We start from the raw sequence: 16,450 nt of genomic DNA, 5'->3' as shown, positions 1-16,450 counted from the left end.
GTGCAGCGACAATGCGGATTGGTTCACTGGCCAAATCCAGGCAAGGGGAGGAGTGGGGATTGGTTGAAAAACCAGCAGAAAAAGGCCAGGCCACCACCAAGAACAGGTCAGTGGCACAAATCGGAAGTGGAGGAAGATCTGGGGGAGAGTAACAGGGGTGAATCCTGCCGGTGTAAATAACACAATAGGAAAAACTTGGGCTTTCTTTACCAATAAAATGCAGCATTAAGGAAAGTCATTTTCACAGGTCTGGCTGTTCAGGTATTTGCATCAGCTGTTTGTATAGTGAGGTTTGGGTACAAATCCCTCTTGTTTGGATAAGTGAATTTTCATGTAATGAGCATTCAGACAGCAGGACCTGCATGTATTCAGATTTCTGTTGGACATACTGCAGTCGTTGCTCAGACTTATACTAGATGTTAGGACTAGCAAACATTCTATAGATGTGCTGAGCAAAATTTGCATATCCCAAAAACTATTCTCTTTCAGCTATAATGATGCATTGAATCTCTGCAAGTAATTAAATACACTGATGCTAGATCTACTCTACTTAATGAAGAGGAAAGCTTGAGACCCTCCTGTAATTATGTCCAAAATTGTTTTTTAATTATTTCATCTGCAGTTTATTTTGCTCCTCCCAGCTCCTTGTAAGCTAAATTTGGCTGTTTATAGCACTCACTTATTTTCTCCTAGATGGATCAGGAAACTTTAGCTGAGTTGTTAGTCTTTAAGATAATTGGGCACTTACACTATAGAGACAGTTCACTCTTAAGCACGCTCCACTTTGCTGTAATATGGGCAGGAATATTTGAAAGAAATTGCTTTGTAGAGGTGGTAGTGTGGTACAGCACAGTGCATCACGCAGTCTCACCTCCGTGTATGTCCTTATTCGGAAAGGTGCTGATCACCTGTGCCTCAGTGATTAACAGAATTGAGATGCCTTTATCAAAGAGCTTTCTACACCAGACAGCTCCTGATCAGATAAAAGGCTGCATGCAGAGAAATGATCTTATTATTTCAATAGGAGTTTGTAGGGCTGAGGCAGCCCCCCAGAATCAGGGCATATATGGCTTGAGAGGCATATAATTTGAAGCAAACAGCCAATGTTCAAGAGCAGGAGTTCCCAAACTGTCCACAATGTTCCCTACAGCTTTCAAACTTGCAACATATAAATAAAAAAAGCATCAAGTCAACAGGTTATCTGGAAGGTTATCATTCTTCTATTGGGGCTGAGTAACAAGCAGAGTAAAGTTATTATAGCTTACAGAGAACTCCTTGTCAAAAATTCTCAGCATCAAAAATCCACACAAACAGAGAGCTAGGCAAGCTACAGTCCTGTTGAAACTAGTAGACTAAAGTGCATCTCCCCTTCATGGATCATTGCCTTGCTGTGGCGAAGGGGCATGAATAACTCAGAGAAGCTATGAGCTATGCCGTGCAGGGCCACCCAAGATGGACAGGTCATAGTGGAGAGTTTCGACCAAACGTGATCCACCTGGAGGAGGAACCGGCAAGCCACCCCAGTATCCCTGCCAAGAAAACACCATGGACAAAGACAACAGGCATATAAAAGTTAAGACGCTGGAAGATGAGCCCCTCAGGTCGGAAAGCGTCCAACATGCTACTGGAGAAGAGTGGAGGGCAAGTACAAGTAGATCCAGAGCTGATGAAGCAGCTGGGCCAAAGCCGAAAGGATGCTCAGTTGCGGATATGCCTGGAAGCGAAAGGAAAGTCCAATGCTGTAAAGAAAAATATTGCATAGGAACCTGGAATGTAAGAACCATGAACCTGGGTAAGTTGGATGTGGTCAAAAATGAGATGGCAAGAATAAATATTGACATCCTGGGCATCAGTGAACTAAAATGGACGGGAATGGGCGAATTCTGTTCGGATGACCATCATATCTACTACTGTGGGCAAGAATCCCGTAAAAGAAATGGAGTGGCCCTCATAGTCAACAAAAGAGTGGCAAAAGCTGTACTGGGATGCAATCTCAAAACTGATTGAATGATCTCGATATGAATCCAAGGCAGACCTTTTAACATCACAGTAATCCAACTACCAGTGCTGAAGAAACTGAAATTGACCAATTCTATGAAGACTTACAACACCTTATAGAAATGACACCAAAGAAGGATGTTCTTCTCATTATAGGGGATTGGAATGTTAAAGTAGGGAATCAAGAGATAAAAGGAACAACTGGCAAGTTTGGCCTTGGAGTTCAAAACGAAGCAGGGCAAAGGCTAATGGAGTTCTGCCAAGAGAACAAGCTGGTCATCACAAACACACTTTTCCAACAACACAAGAGACGACTCTACACATGGACATCACCAGATGGGCAGCATCAAAATCAGATTGATTATATTCTCTGCAGCCAAAGATGGAGAAGCTCTATACAGTCAGCAAAAACAAGACCTGGAGCTGACTGTGGCTCAGATCATCAGCTTCTTATAGCAAAATTCAAGCCTAAACTGAAGAAAGTAGGAAAAACCACTGGGCCGGTAAGATACAATCTAAATCAAATCCCTTATGAATACACAGTGGAAGTGAGGAACAGGTTTAAGGATTTAGATTTGGTCGACAGAGTGCCTGAAGAACTATGGATGGGGGCTAGTAACATTATACAGGAGGCAGCAACGAAAACCATCCCAGTGAAAATGAAATGCAAGAAAACAAAGTGGCTGTCCAACGAGGCCTTACAAATAGCGGAGGAGAGAAGGCAAACAAAATGCGAGGGAGATAGAGAAAGATACAGGACATTGAATGCAGATTTCCAAAGAATAGCAAGGAGGGACAAGAAGGCCTTCTTAAACGAGAAATGCAAAGAAATAGAGGAAAACAACAGAATGGGAAGAACCAGAGATCTGTTCAAGAAAATTGGAGATATGAAAGGAACATTTTGTTCAAAGATCACCATAATAAAGGACAAAAGTGGAAAGGACCTAACAGAAGCAGAAGACATCAAGAAGAGGTGGCAAGAATACACAGAGGAATTATACCAGAAAGATATGGATGTCTCGTACACCCCAGGTAGTGTGGTGGCTGACCTTGAGCCAGACATCCTGGAAAGTGAAGTCAAATGGGCCTTAGAAAGCACTGCTAATAACAAGGCCAGTGGAAGTGATGGTATTTCAGCTGAACTATTTAAAATTTTAAAAGATGATGCTGTTAAGGTGCTACACTCAATATGCCAGCAAGTTTGGAAAACTCAGCAGTGGCCAGAGGATTGGAGAAGATCAGTCTACATCCCAATCCCAAAGAAGGGCAGTGCTAAAGAATGCTCCAACTACCGCACAATTGCACTCATTTCACATGCTAGCAAGGTTATGCTTAAAATTCTACAAGGAAGGCTCAAGCAGTATGTGGACCGAGAACTCCCAGAAGTGCAAGCTGGATTTAGAAGAGGCAGAGGAACCAGAGACCAAATTGCAAACATGCGCTGGATTATGGAGAAAGCTAGAGAGTTCCAGAAAGACATCTACTTCTGCTTCATTGACTATGCAAAAGCCTTTGACTGTGTCGACCACAGCAAACTATGGCAAGTTCTTAAAGAAATGGGAGTGCCTGATCACCTCATCTGTCTCCTGAGAAATCTCTATGTGGGACAAGAAGCTACAGTTAGAACTGGATATGGAACAACTGATTGGTTCAAAATTGGGAAAGGAGTACGACAAGGCTGTATATTGTCTCCCTGCTTATTTAACTTATATGCAGAATTCATAATGCGAAAGGCTGGGCTGGATGAATCCCAAGCTGGAATTAAGATTGCTGGAAGAAATATCAACAACCTCAGATATGCAGATGACACAACCTTGATGGCAGAAAGTGAGGAGGAATTAAAGAACCTTTTAATGAGGGTGAAAGAGGAGAGCGCAAAATATGGTCTGAAGCTCAACATCAAAAAAACGAAGATCATGGCCACTGGTCCCATCACCTCCTGGCAAATAGATGGGGAAGAAATGGAGGCAGTGAGAGATTTTACTTTCTTGGGCTCCATGATCACTGCAGATGGTGACAGCAGTCACGAAATTAAAAGACGCTTGCTTCTTGGGAGAAAAGCAATGGCAAACCTAGACAGCATCTTAAAAAGCAGAGACATCACCTTGCCAACAAAGTTAAAGCCATGGTTTTCCCAGTAGTGATGTGTGGAAGTGAGAGCTGGACCATAAAGAAGGCTGATCACCGAAAAATTGATGCTTTTTAATTATGGTGTTGGAGGAGACTCTTGAGAGTCCCATGGACTGCAAGAAGATCAAACCTCTCCATTCTTAAGGAGATCAGCCCTGAGTGCTCTCTGGAAGGACAGATCCTGAAGCTGAGGCTCCAATACTTTGGCCACCTCATGAGAAGAGAAGACTCCCTGGAAAAGACCCTGATGTTGGGAAAGATTGAGGGCTCAAGGAGACGGGGACAACAGAGGACGAGATGGTTGGACAGTGTTCTTGAAGCTGCCAGCATGAGTTTGACCAAACTGCGGGAGACAGTGGAAGACAGGAGTGCCTGGCGTGCTCTGGTCTGTGGGATCATGAAGAGTCGGACACGACTAAACGACTAAACAACAACAAAGTGCATCTAACTGCACACAGAGCCACAGAATGGTGCTAAAAGTTTCCTTTGGGAAGGGATGGAGAGAAAAGTTGCTTGATTGCCCTGCTTCCTAGCATTAGCAAGGCATACTTTGAGAAGGGATTGAAGAAGGCATCCGTGTACACAAGGCACAGCATATCCATTGACAGAGTTATTTAAGGAGATCTGCCTTACTTTTTTCAAGAAAAAAGAATTACAGCAATCTTACTGTCCGGCAAGAATTCCCAAGAATGGGATATCAAAGACCTGACACTCCCTACTACTTCTCTGTATGTCAGATATAGCTTCTCTGCCAAAAGCAGCCAAAAGCACAGAAAACTGAGAGAAGACTCTGTGTAGTACAAGACTAGTAGCAAAAACCAACTCCCAAAAGTTTCTGTATCAAACCTTTTAAAAAGGTAATATTATAATCCTATTGCAGTATCATTCAGCTACAGGCTGTTGAGCTTTTAAACTGTGGATTTTTCTTGTGTCTACAGTTTTGGAATAATGTAGTACATTAGTATTATAAGTTGTCAAACAGCTGTGCCAGGATGTTGACTCTCACCAAAGAGGCTCTGCTACTAAAACACTTGATGTAAGATTATTTTTAGCTTTTTTTCACTGCTGAATCATAAAGCTATTCTCAGAATTTTCTGCCAAATTCACAGAGTACATTTATGAGGGTGTTTTTTTTTAGATCAAATTTGTTGAAACAGATGACCTGATCATCCACCATATGGGTCCATTGAGAAGCATTTTGCCCAACATTGTATTTTGACTTCTATACCAGTAAAGGCAGATAAAAATCACATAGTGACTTTTACATTGTTGTCAGAAATATAAAAAGACAATAGAATCCAATGAATTACTTGGAGATATATTGGCAAATAAAACCATCCATTGCTGTGACGATACTGAGACCCAAGAACCATGTGGGAGTTGAGCTAGCAACCTTGACTTAGCATATTCTATCTGATCTTGCAAGACAAACTGTTAAATATCAAGCATGGTTTTAAAAATACTCTGAGATTAAGAAGGATCTAGGAATTATTGTTATGATCTGTACTCTGCAGGGCAACAGGTGGACTATAAATAATATATTTCCATTTGAAAAGCATAGTCCGGCCAATGAAACGCAACTGAGTCTTAGGCATATTAGCAGTGGGGGCATTTATTGAAGCAGGCCCCTGCCCCATCCCGATGATGGTAGTCTCAGAGCTCTTGGTGGGCAGGGAGCAGGAGCCCCCATGCTGGCACCCCCAGCACAGTCTCCACCAGGGTTGGGTTCTCCAATGGGCTGGGCACCACTAGGGGCGCCTGCTTTGCCCCCCTCAAAAATTCACACCCAGGGCCAGGCTCCCTCTGCCCCCCCCCCCACTATGCCCCTGGGAAAGAGACATTCTCCCACAGTTCGCTGACTGAGTAGCTGGGTGCCAGGTGCAGAGGCGAGTTGTGAATGTTTTTGCATTCTGTTCTTTGGACAGATCAGTTTCTCTTGGAGAAGAGTGGTGTGTAATAGACAATGGCCCTGTTACAATGAACACTCATACCACAAGGAATGCTAATACTTACAGCGCCTCATGTCTTCAATGACATGGGAAACGTTGCCTTTGAGCAAGCCCTAATTTAATACTACATATTAACATTGGCCAAAAGTACTGCTTGTAATTATGTATGTAAAGTCCTATTAATTTCATTGAAACTTAGTTGTATATAATTGTGCCCAATATTATGACCATAGCTTTCTTTGATGAGATCATAGATACTTCTGTAATTAAATTTCCTTCCAAAATACTTTCATGTACACTGAATGTAAAATTCAAGTAAAGGTTTTTCTACATTTATATTATTAATATTATTTTCCAAGTCTAGAAAATTCCATTTCACAAAACAGACTGAACTTTTAATGATAGACATAACTTCTTTTTTTGTAGAGGTTTTTATTTTTATCATAAAGACCCCAGAGCTGCTTGCATAAAAGAACATCAATAAAATAAAATAGTATAAAATAAATACAATTTTAAAATAATGTACAGTTTTAATCTCCAGTACAAACAAGGGTCCAGGTGGTGATGGGGAATCAAGTTTCATCACGCAAAGGCTTCAGAAAAATTTAATGGCAGACATTCCTAAAGTTTCAAGTGTCCAGAAGAGGGCACTAAACTGTGGCCTCTGTTGGTCTTTAATTTAAATACTTCATTAAATCAGTGGGAAATGGAAAGAGGAAAGTGACACTAACTGAAGGAAGTTAAAGACAAAGAACTCTTTGCAGAATTGTAGCAATTATGATTGATATGTCCTCGGCATACTAGCAAGCTGTGTGAGATTTTTTCTGGATAGGGTGAATCTGTATGTATTTGTAGTTTTTTTCAGGGGTAATGTGAGCTGACACATTCAGCAGCATAGAGAAAAGTAAATGAAAATAGAAGATTATTTGACTGCAGTTGAGATAGAAAGATCACTTTGCCCTCTCGCTAAAAGGGATTTCTGCTGCTGTATAGTTCAAGATGTGTGTGTATGAATAAACTGCATTCTGTAGATACTGGAGCATCCCAAACCCAGTGAGGATTTTAGTGAGCTACATACCAAGACTGCAGCTTCCCTGATTAGGGCAGAGCCAGCTACCACACTGTGCTTCCATACATCCTGAGACTTGCATTGGTGAGAATTTGAATAGGGCATCCCTGTGTGGATCATACTAAAGATAAGAATTAATGCAAAGATCACTTTGGGATAGGTTATGGTTAGCTACAGGAGTCAGCTCACATAATTTTTATTTATTTATCCCTAGTATGTTTTAAGTATAGGGACACGGGTGGCGCTGTGGGTTAAACCACAGAGCCTAGGACTTGCTGATCAGAAGGTCGGCAGTTCGAATCCCCACGACGGGGTGAGCTCCCGTTGCTCGGTCCCTGCTCCTGCCAACCTAGCAGTTCAAAAGCACATCAAAGTGCAAGTAGATAAATAGGTACCACTCCGGCGGGAAGGTAAGCCGCGTTTCCGTGCGCTGCTCTGATTTCGCCAGAAGCAGCTTAGTCATGCTGGCCACATGAACCGGAAAAACTGTCTGTGGACAAATGTCGGCTCCATTGGCCAGTAAAGCAAGATGAGTGCCACAACCCTAGAGTCATCCATGACTGGACTCAACGGTCAGGGATCCTTTAGCTTTTATGTTTTAAGTATGCACCTAAAAATGTAAGGTGGTGATGTAATGAAATGTGTTTCCATTATCTTCTAAGTACACATCCCAAGGAGCCATAATGTTTACCTCAGCATAATGTCATCATAGTTTTTCTCTGCTGTTGGGTCCCCACTCCTCAACTGGTGAATTGTTGTTATATGTAAATGACTGTATAAAGATAATCTTAATATAAGCAAACCTTTGCTGCTGTAGAACTACCATTATTTGTGCAGTCTTTTTAGAATTAGCTAATGTTGTTCCAGAAGAAATCAGCTGGTCATAAACCATGGCGGCATGCTCTAAAACTGATTCTCTCCCGGTCCCTTTAGACCTTCACAGCCAACACTTGTATGAGCCCAGTATTTCTGCCTATGCAGCTGGAATTGGAGAATTTAAAAGGAATTAAGTAGAAGTATAAGGAATTCCTAGAACATCATCCAAACTCACCAGCTAGCTTCTCAGTAGGGGTTACCACTTGGCAGTCTCCTCAAGTTAAATGAACTGGGCTACAACATGAGTGTGTTCAGCAGTGTAATCAAAACGACACAAGACTAGGTACTGTTAATGGCAAAAAGGATTCCCGCCTTCCGCCACTGGGACATCATTAATCTTTGCAGAAAAGCTTCAGGACCCCTTTCACCCAGAAGAGTCCCAATGATGAGACAGATAAATTATAAAGCACCAACTCTGCTGATACCAGGACAAAGTATGACTGTGACTGTGTGAGTTCTTCTATCAGTGGTGAGAGTCAACATCCAGGATATTATAGCCTGCAAAGCTATATGCTGGATGGTTTCTGGGCCCATTCTTCTTGTGTCTGCATGCTTAGTAACATGACCTTGGATTTGCACAGTGATACCACAGCCAGGCTCATGCTGAAGAGGTCAGCTGTTTTGTTCAAAGCAATGAAATGTTGATAGAGACATCCAGTTCATAATATGAGAAATGGTTGATGAAAACACACAGCAAGTAGGCTGCAAAAGAACTGCAGGATTGCTGTGACAAGCAGTGAAGAGCAGAACTGTGCAATGGATAAATCTCAGCCTCAAGATACTGGTTAGTGTTGCTGTGGCAGGCAGAACAAGGGAAGAAAGTTGTATGATGGTAGTGGACTTGGCACTATCATGGGCCTTGAGAAGAAGATGGATTTTACTAAAAGTAGTTGTATGTTAGCAGAATGGGAGCAGAATCTGCATCATCCTGGGAGCATCAATACTCATTATCATCCCAAATGCCAAACATTGGGCCTCTTGCTCTTATTTACAGTTTGGCTATTATGATTTGGACAAAACAGTTCTCTCCCCACTGTGCTTCACTATTGCCATCTGTTCAATAGAAACGATAGCAATGGAAAGAGCAGATGTTTGCTGTATGTTTTCAACTTCTTAGGCTGAGTAAGAGCTCAGATAAGGGCAAGACACTATGATATAATTCTGCAGGAAATGAGCTCCAACCACGGGCCAAGCCAAGTGTGAAGTCCCTCATTGTTCAGACACAGAATGGATTTCAGCTCTTCTGACCTACAGTGGCTCACTCTTCCTTCCTTCTTTCCCACCCCGACCCATTTTTGGTTATTAAAGAGTTCTAGTGAGTCACCAACACCCAAGATTAGTGAATGAGTTGGCCATTTCATATCAAAGCAATAAGGATTGTAACATATTCACAAGAGAGAGAGAACTCAATCTCTGCTCTGTAAGGCGGGATTGGGGAAGAGGGCAGGAGTTCACTGAATTCCCACTTCAGCAAGCAAGTGTGGGCTTGTCAGAGGGAGGCAGGGAAGCTTGCGTCTCATGCCTTGTTTTTTATAAGGTCAAATATTTAAAGGAATGAAATGAAATATTGCAGGCACGTCCAACAGGTAGATCATGATCTACCAGTAGATTACTGGACATCTGTGGTAGATCACTGGCTCCCCCCAAAGCAGCTCAACAACTTTGACCTGAACCCCAAAAATGGGGTAGATCACTGCCAGTTTTTAACTCTGTGAGTAGATCGCAGTCTCTTGGGAGTTGGCCACCCCTGAAATATTGGAAAGGTTTTTTAAAAAACATCCATTACCCCAGTCGCTGTTGAGTATGAGACCCTTAATCTCAGGGTCCAGTGGTGTAGCGTGGGGGGGGCGGGGGGGGGCGGCCGCACCGGGCGCAACATCTGGGGTTAGGGCAAATCCATGGGTTAGGGGGCGCAAATCCACGGGTTAGGGGGCGCAAATTACTTGCCTTGCCCCGGGTGCTGACAACCCACGCTATGCCACTGTCAGGGTCATGGGTGTGAGCCCCATGTTCCTGTGTTGCAGGGGGTTGGACTAGATGACCCTCATGGTGTCTTCCAACTCTACAATTTGATGATTCTGTTATTCTATGAACCCATATCAAATACCTAGCATTAGGTCAAGTCTCCCTTACTTAATTGTTCTTTGCACCACCATCACCAGTTTTCCAGCACATACAGTGCATCGCTTTGCTTCACCCTCATCTAGCCATTTTGGCAGAAGGGTTAAGAACATAAGATGAGCTAATGGCCCATCTAGTTCAGCATCTATTTTGTCACCTGGGCAGGTAAGGTCACGCCCATCTTTAGTCACATGCAGAGGGAGTTTGTCCCAGCCCAGGAGGAAACAGGAAGTTTTCTACTGGCTGAACCAAGCATCCCCTTGCATGCCCACTCTAGGAATGAGGACTTGACTGCTGTGTTTCACATCCCACACTTACTCCCCACATCCCAGTCAATTTTTCCAGCTTCCATGGAAACGTAGAGATTGATAAGAGGCTGGATGCATCCTTAAACTGGAAAGTGGTCTGTTGAGTATAAACATGTTTACCTATTTGATGGCACTGGTTAGGTTTCTATCCTCAGCCCCATTTGTAATTAGTGATTGTCGGGACTAGGCCAAGACTCTGAGAAGCCATATTTGAATCCACACCCCTGAGAGTCTTTCTCAACTAAGGGACTGGGTTTTCTTTTGCTGAACTGGAGAGATGAAGCTGTCAGTGCATGCAGAGGATGCTGCACTATTGACCGGGCAAGAGCAGAAAGCCAAACACATCGTATTTATTGTATTCTTAGCCAACATTGCCTGTCGGTCAAAGGGGCTAATGCCGGAACTCCTATTTCCAAGTGCTATGCCTCTGAGGTGTGTGAGGCATTAACCTACACATTCCTAGGGGGCCCACTAATCTAAACCCCAGTCCAATTTTGAAACCCCTATAGTAGTGAGTACCCTTTTATAGTACACAAAGTGCTGGTCCGCTCAGTGAATTTTATAGATTATTAGGGGCTTTCAATGAAAACTCAGGTGTCCAAACTAAGCAATCTCTCTGCAATACCACATTTGATGGCATGAGTAAGGGTCAAAGTTGGCAAGTACTAAATATGGTACCTGTCATTGCACACCACAACTCAGATATGTGATTGTGAGAGGTCATAAAAGGGAGTCTCCTCTTTGTCATGTGAGGAAAACCTCACATGACATTTTTTTTTATTTTGCATGGAACTTGGTAAGTTGCTTTTTCTGCTTGTATACAATGCAAGGTGAATCAGCTCAATTAGACTGCATACACACCAGACATTTAAAGCACCTTCCTCCCTGCCCCGCCCCGCTCCCCCAAAAAAGAATCCTGGGAAGTGTAGTTTACCTCTCACCCAGCTACAGCTCCCAGCACCCTTAACAAACTACATTACCCAGGTTCATTTGGGGGAAATTCATGTGCTTTAAATGTGTTTTAAATGTATGGTGTGTATGCATGCAGCAAGCCAGATGCAGAATCAATTGCTGCTATAATTTGAGTTTGCTCCCTCAGTAAAGAATGGAGGACTCTTTGGGGAAAGTGAATGAACTGACATTGCACAATGTGTACTCTCCCAATTATGGGAGCAGCTTAAGCTCCATGACTGACACTTCCTTGGGGTTAACCCAAAACTGCCAACTTTGTATGGAGGGAGCAAGAAACAAGGATTGCTGTAGAGCAGGGGCTTTCTTCTCATTTAGTAGCAGAACAGCAGTGCATAGAAGCTCCTTGCTCTTGCTCTCCAGCACTGAGCCACAAGGAGCCACCAGACACGCAGAGGCATGTACCTCGGCTGGTTCCTCTTTCAGTTTGTGGCAGCAAAGGGAAGGCACTTGAACTCAGCTGCATCCTTGCTTGTTCATTGCTGGACTCATTGCCTTGGAGGCAGATGATGAAGCAACCAAATTTTGCTCACTGTTTTGCAAGAGCTGCAGGGTTGGTTTGTTATGTTCATTAAACCTCAAGATCTGAATTTAGATAAAGCAGGCAGTCTTCCTGGCCCAGCAACAATCACAAGGAAGGCAGCATGGACAGGTGCAGAAGGAGAAGAATGGGGTCATAACAACCAGTCTCCAACCAAACGAAGACCCAAGGTCTAGCCCAGTCATGTGTCAAGATTGTAATCAAATGACTTTAGTTCCCAGGATGCTAAGCACTGGTGAGTCTAGGCGGAAGCTGCAGTTTTACCAATTCCACTGCTTGAAGGAAATGAATTAAAAGAACTGAGCTACCTTACTGTCATTTCCCGCCTCCCTGCCATTTTATCTAACACATGGCAATATTTTTCTTAACAATTAAATGTAACTGAGGCAGGACAATGTTTTGGGGGCCTCTACCCTATTCTTTATTGTGGGTCAATGGGAGTTGACCTACTATTGATTAGCTGCTTCTATAGTTAAAAGATTAGGAAGTTTGAGCTTGACAATTTAAGCAATAGATATGTTTGTTGCGTGTACACCAGTGGGAAGTGTAGGCAAAATACACAATGGCATGGGCGTAGCTAGGATTTATTGGGGGGCAGGCTTTATGCTGGGGGGCAGAACCTCAAGTATTTTGTATTGATTTACTTGTTTTAGGGGGGCGGGTGCCCCCCCACCCCAACCCCCAAGTTATATCCCTGTACAATGGCTTGGTTAATTAGACTGCATGTGCCTGCGGGCTTCTGGAGAGGAGCTTGTGGCTGCTTTGCTGGTCTCTTTTGTGCCATGGTACACTAAGCTTAGCCAAGGTTTGACCTAGTGGCTCATGGTCAAGTTCCTTTAAGCCATGATGGCCATGTGGAACCTTGAGGTTCAGAGACAATATGTCTCTGAGCAGCACCTGTTGTGAAACAAGAGCAGGAGAGGTCTACTGCCTTTGTGTCCTGCTTGGGAATTAACCAGAAGACCTACTTGTCCATTCTGGGAATCAGGATACTGGCCTAGATGGACCTTTGGTGTATCCACAAAGGTTTTTCTTGTGTTCTTATGAACAGTCAAAGGCACCATAAGCAATGGGAAAGCTTCGCCACAATGAGAGCAATTTGCAGTGTGCGCATTTCTGTCTTTAGGGCCTTAAAGCTCTAAACATGAAATGTGCAGTTTCCTGCTGCCTTCAGCTGAAGAAATAGGAGCAGGAGCTATTGCAGTCGGTATCAGAGTTGGTCTGGGTGAAAAGTGTCTGGGGCAATGAAGCCTCAGCAGGTGGGGAGAAGGATGTCCCCCTCATCTATACAAAGCTTTCATGGTAAAAATTAGCCCCACCCAATGCCAGCTTTATTGATGAATGAAGAAGAAATGGGACTTTCCCCCTTGTGCAGAATTTGGCCTTGAAGCCATACGTACTTCATGACTCACCCTGTGACTTCTTCACAGAATGTTGCAGCCATGGCTGCCCAAGCAAATTAATGGGCGGGAAAGCAAGCTCTCTGAGACTAGATACAATTTCACTTCTTGTTTCTCTGTTGTTGTTGTTCTCTGTCCATGGTTCTCAGGTCATGGGATTAGAAGCTTGAGGGAAATACGTTTTTCATTTAAAAATCACTGGTTGTCCTCTTCTCCCACAGGCTGTGAACACACAAACCTGTTTGTAACACTAACATGTAGGTTTTCCCCAATCTAGAATCATTCCTTCTTGTCCTCAACATACTGCCTTCAATTTAGATTGATTCTGGACCCTGCTGTCCACCAGGGTAGATGTCATTCCTTGATACACATTTAAAAGCCCTCCTCTTGATTAGCTTATCCTTGCCTTTTCCTCTCGGCTTTGTGGGTCTTGAATTTGCATGCCACTTACTTCCATTGATTGTTGCAGCCCTGCAAAATGAGATTTCGAAAAAGGAAAACAATGTGCAGGCTCGCTCCTCCTCTTCCACGGTTACTGGTGCTTCATTTGTGTGCAGGTCTGGAAGTTTGAGTCTAGCACAAAGATGCCTCCAGGGTGTGTGTGACTGAATGTGCCTGCTCAACTTGGCTGTGACAAGTGGACAGAGAAGGAGGTGGAGACGACACGAAATGCTGACTAGAGGAATGAATGGGAAAACATGAGTTTTCAGGAGTCTTTCCCCAAGTAAAATCTAGCCCCGGACTAGATTAAAAATGAAACAGCTAGGCCCAAACTTAATGGCAAGTTGGTTGTGACCTTAGACGGCAACAGCATCACTGTGTGAGAGAGAAATCAATACAGTATTATGTGACTACCACAATCTGAACTTCCCATGGTAAGCTTGAGGCTGTTTGCAGCAGTGTGGTGGTGGAAGCTGAAATGAGTGTACTCTCTAATTTTGTGTTATGCTCCCCATTGCATCCATTTTGTGACTGATGCCCACAGCACTTTCTGAAAATTCAAAATGTGTGCTCTGGTCCAATAAATTTGGTGACCCCTGAGCTAAACCGTGTCGCCACGCACAGCTTACTTCCCCACAGTCTGTCTGCTTTCTCCCACCCCCAAATGTCAGGACACATTTCTTCTCTGCCAACCTCCAACAGTTGAAGAGGTTCCAGATGATCAGAAGCAAAGGGAGGATCCAGGTGATGCTCTACTTGTGCTCCTGTTGGATATGTGATTGAGGTAGTTTGTCCATCATCACATGTAGCTTGATCCTGAGTAAGAGTAAGAATTTGTCATTTCTCTTCCCTTTCCAGGTTCCTGGGACATGGAGAACTTTGTGGATTACTCTCACCTTGGGACCCCTGTGGCTTCAACCCAGTTTATCACTAAGAACTACAACAACTAGCAAGATTGGCAGCAATATTCCCCTTTCAGCTGAAATGCTTGGCTTGGTCCCTTTTTCTCTTTGAAAACTAAGAGTGAATCATCTCCATGCAGCACCAGGCTCTTGGTGTGACTTGCCAGCTCAGAGGACATCATAGATGTTGCTGTGATTTAGTCTTACAATTCCAACCTTCGTCTAGTTCACTTTGGCATGAAGAGTAACATGTAAAAGACTCTAGCTTTCCAGACATTTTGCAGTATATGGGATGGAGGCAGAATCTGCAGGACTTGTGTGGAGCTGAATGTGTCCTTAGGGTTCTTTTTATATTAGCCTGGATCAAAATGAGAACAGTCTGGTTCCAGCAGTTGCTTTTCTAACTAACCTATTATCTCACACCCATCTCTGCCACTAACCAGCTAGATTCCTGGAGGATGGGTCTTGAAATCATAACCATGCATATTTTCCAGCAAGCCAGGTTGGGCTCCCTTTATACTAGCACTGTTTGCATAAAAAGAGAGTGGAGCTTATGGCTCTGGAATCCACTGGTCCCACGTGTCCCACGCAGGGTTAGCCACACTTACCTTTCCTCTGCTCTTTCCAGGCTCTACAGCTCCATGCAGGAGTGCCCCCCCCCCCTTTTTTTTCTTTGCTCCGAAGCTTTTCAAATATGCTCTTGAAAGCTGAATTGGAGCAAACAGCAAACAATGGAAAACCCAAATTGTCAGTTTCTCCAATTCAGCTTTAAAAAGCAAGTTTTCCTGGGGAAAGCTCCAGAGTGGGGGGAAATTGTGCTCAGACACCAAACTTTAACACACGGACCTGTGCCTAGAAAGAATAGGGCACAAGGTAAGCATGCATGAGCCTTCAGCGTGTTTAATAATACGAATTGGTCTCAGACTAATTATTTCTTAAGTCAGGCATAAACGAGAGAACCTCTAGTGCAACCCACAAAATATCATCATCTAAGTAGCAGCAGTATTAGAAGACAGAATATCTTTAACAACTGGAGACCTTTCAAATCATTTGAGTTCTATCCAATGCTGACAAAGTTTTAAGAGCCACAGCAGGAATGTTCTTTCCTATCCAGGCTGTTTTTAACTGTTACTATTATTGAAAGGCCCAATCAGAGCTTCAGCCATGTGTCCTGGAGCTGCACAGACGCTTCTTGCTTTAGGTATTTCATTGGCACTAAATTGCCCACCTCGACTCTTTTACAGTACTTCCCTTCATGGTTGTCTTTCCAGACATGGTGTTTCCGTGTGTGTGTGTGTGTGTGTGTGTGTGTGTGTGTGTGTTTGCCACACCCCCAAGTAGTAATACCTACTATGCATTGCAGCAATCACAATAAAGCAACAGCAGGATTTGACTCTGGTTTCCTATAGCTTTCCTACTCCAGGGTTGTGAAACAATCTCATTCTTGCAGCGCCTGGCATGTTTCAGTATATAAAATCATAGCCAAAACAGTAAAACATCAACCATACTCAACATCAACTTGACTGTTGAAAAGGCTCCGGGTTCAATTCCTGCCCTGCCCTGCCCTGGTAAAGCTGGGAAAGACACTGGTCTGAAACACAGACTGGACAGTTGATCAGTGTAGACAAGACATTCTCCAAGTGTGGTGTGTGGACTGCTGGTGGTCCATGAACTCCATTGATATGGTCTATGCTGGAAAAGTTGCAGAACAGTCAAGGAAATCTGTCCTGGACCCTGCACTTGCTT

At 43.5% G+C, this 16,450-nt stretch overlaps 1 protein-coding gene across 2 annotated transcripts in view; it reads left to right on the top strand.

The window, feature by feature from the left end:
* Positions 1-16,097, top strand: part of PEBP4 (phosphatidylethanolamine binding protein 4) — a 266,550-nt gene extending 250,453 nt beyond the window's left edge. For both annotated transcript variants that reach the window (XM_077919540.1, XM_028708311.2), the window contains exon 7: positions 14,661-16,097. In XM_077919540.1, coding sequence (XP_077775666.1) covers positions 14,661-14,752 — 92 coding nt within the window. In that variant the 3' untranslated portion in view covers positions 14,753-16,097. The remainder of the gene's footprint in view (positions 1-14,660) is intronic.
* Positions 16,098-16,450: the final 353 nt, after the last annotated feature.

This window comes from Podarcis muralis, chromosome 15, assembly GCF_964188315.1.
Source record: "Podarcis muralis chromosome 15, rPodMur119.hap1.1, whole genome shotgun sequence".
Classification (NCBI taxonomy): Eukaryota; Metazoa; Chordata; class Lepidosauria; order Squamata; family Lacertidae; genus Podarcis; species Podarcis muralis.
This window is presented reverse-complemented; position numbering and strand designations above follow the sequence as displayed.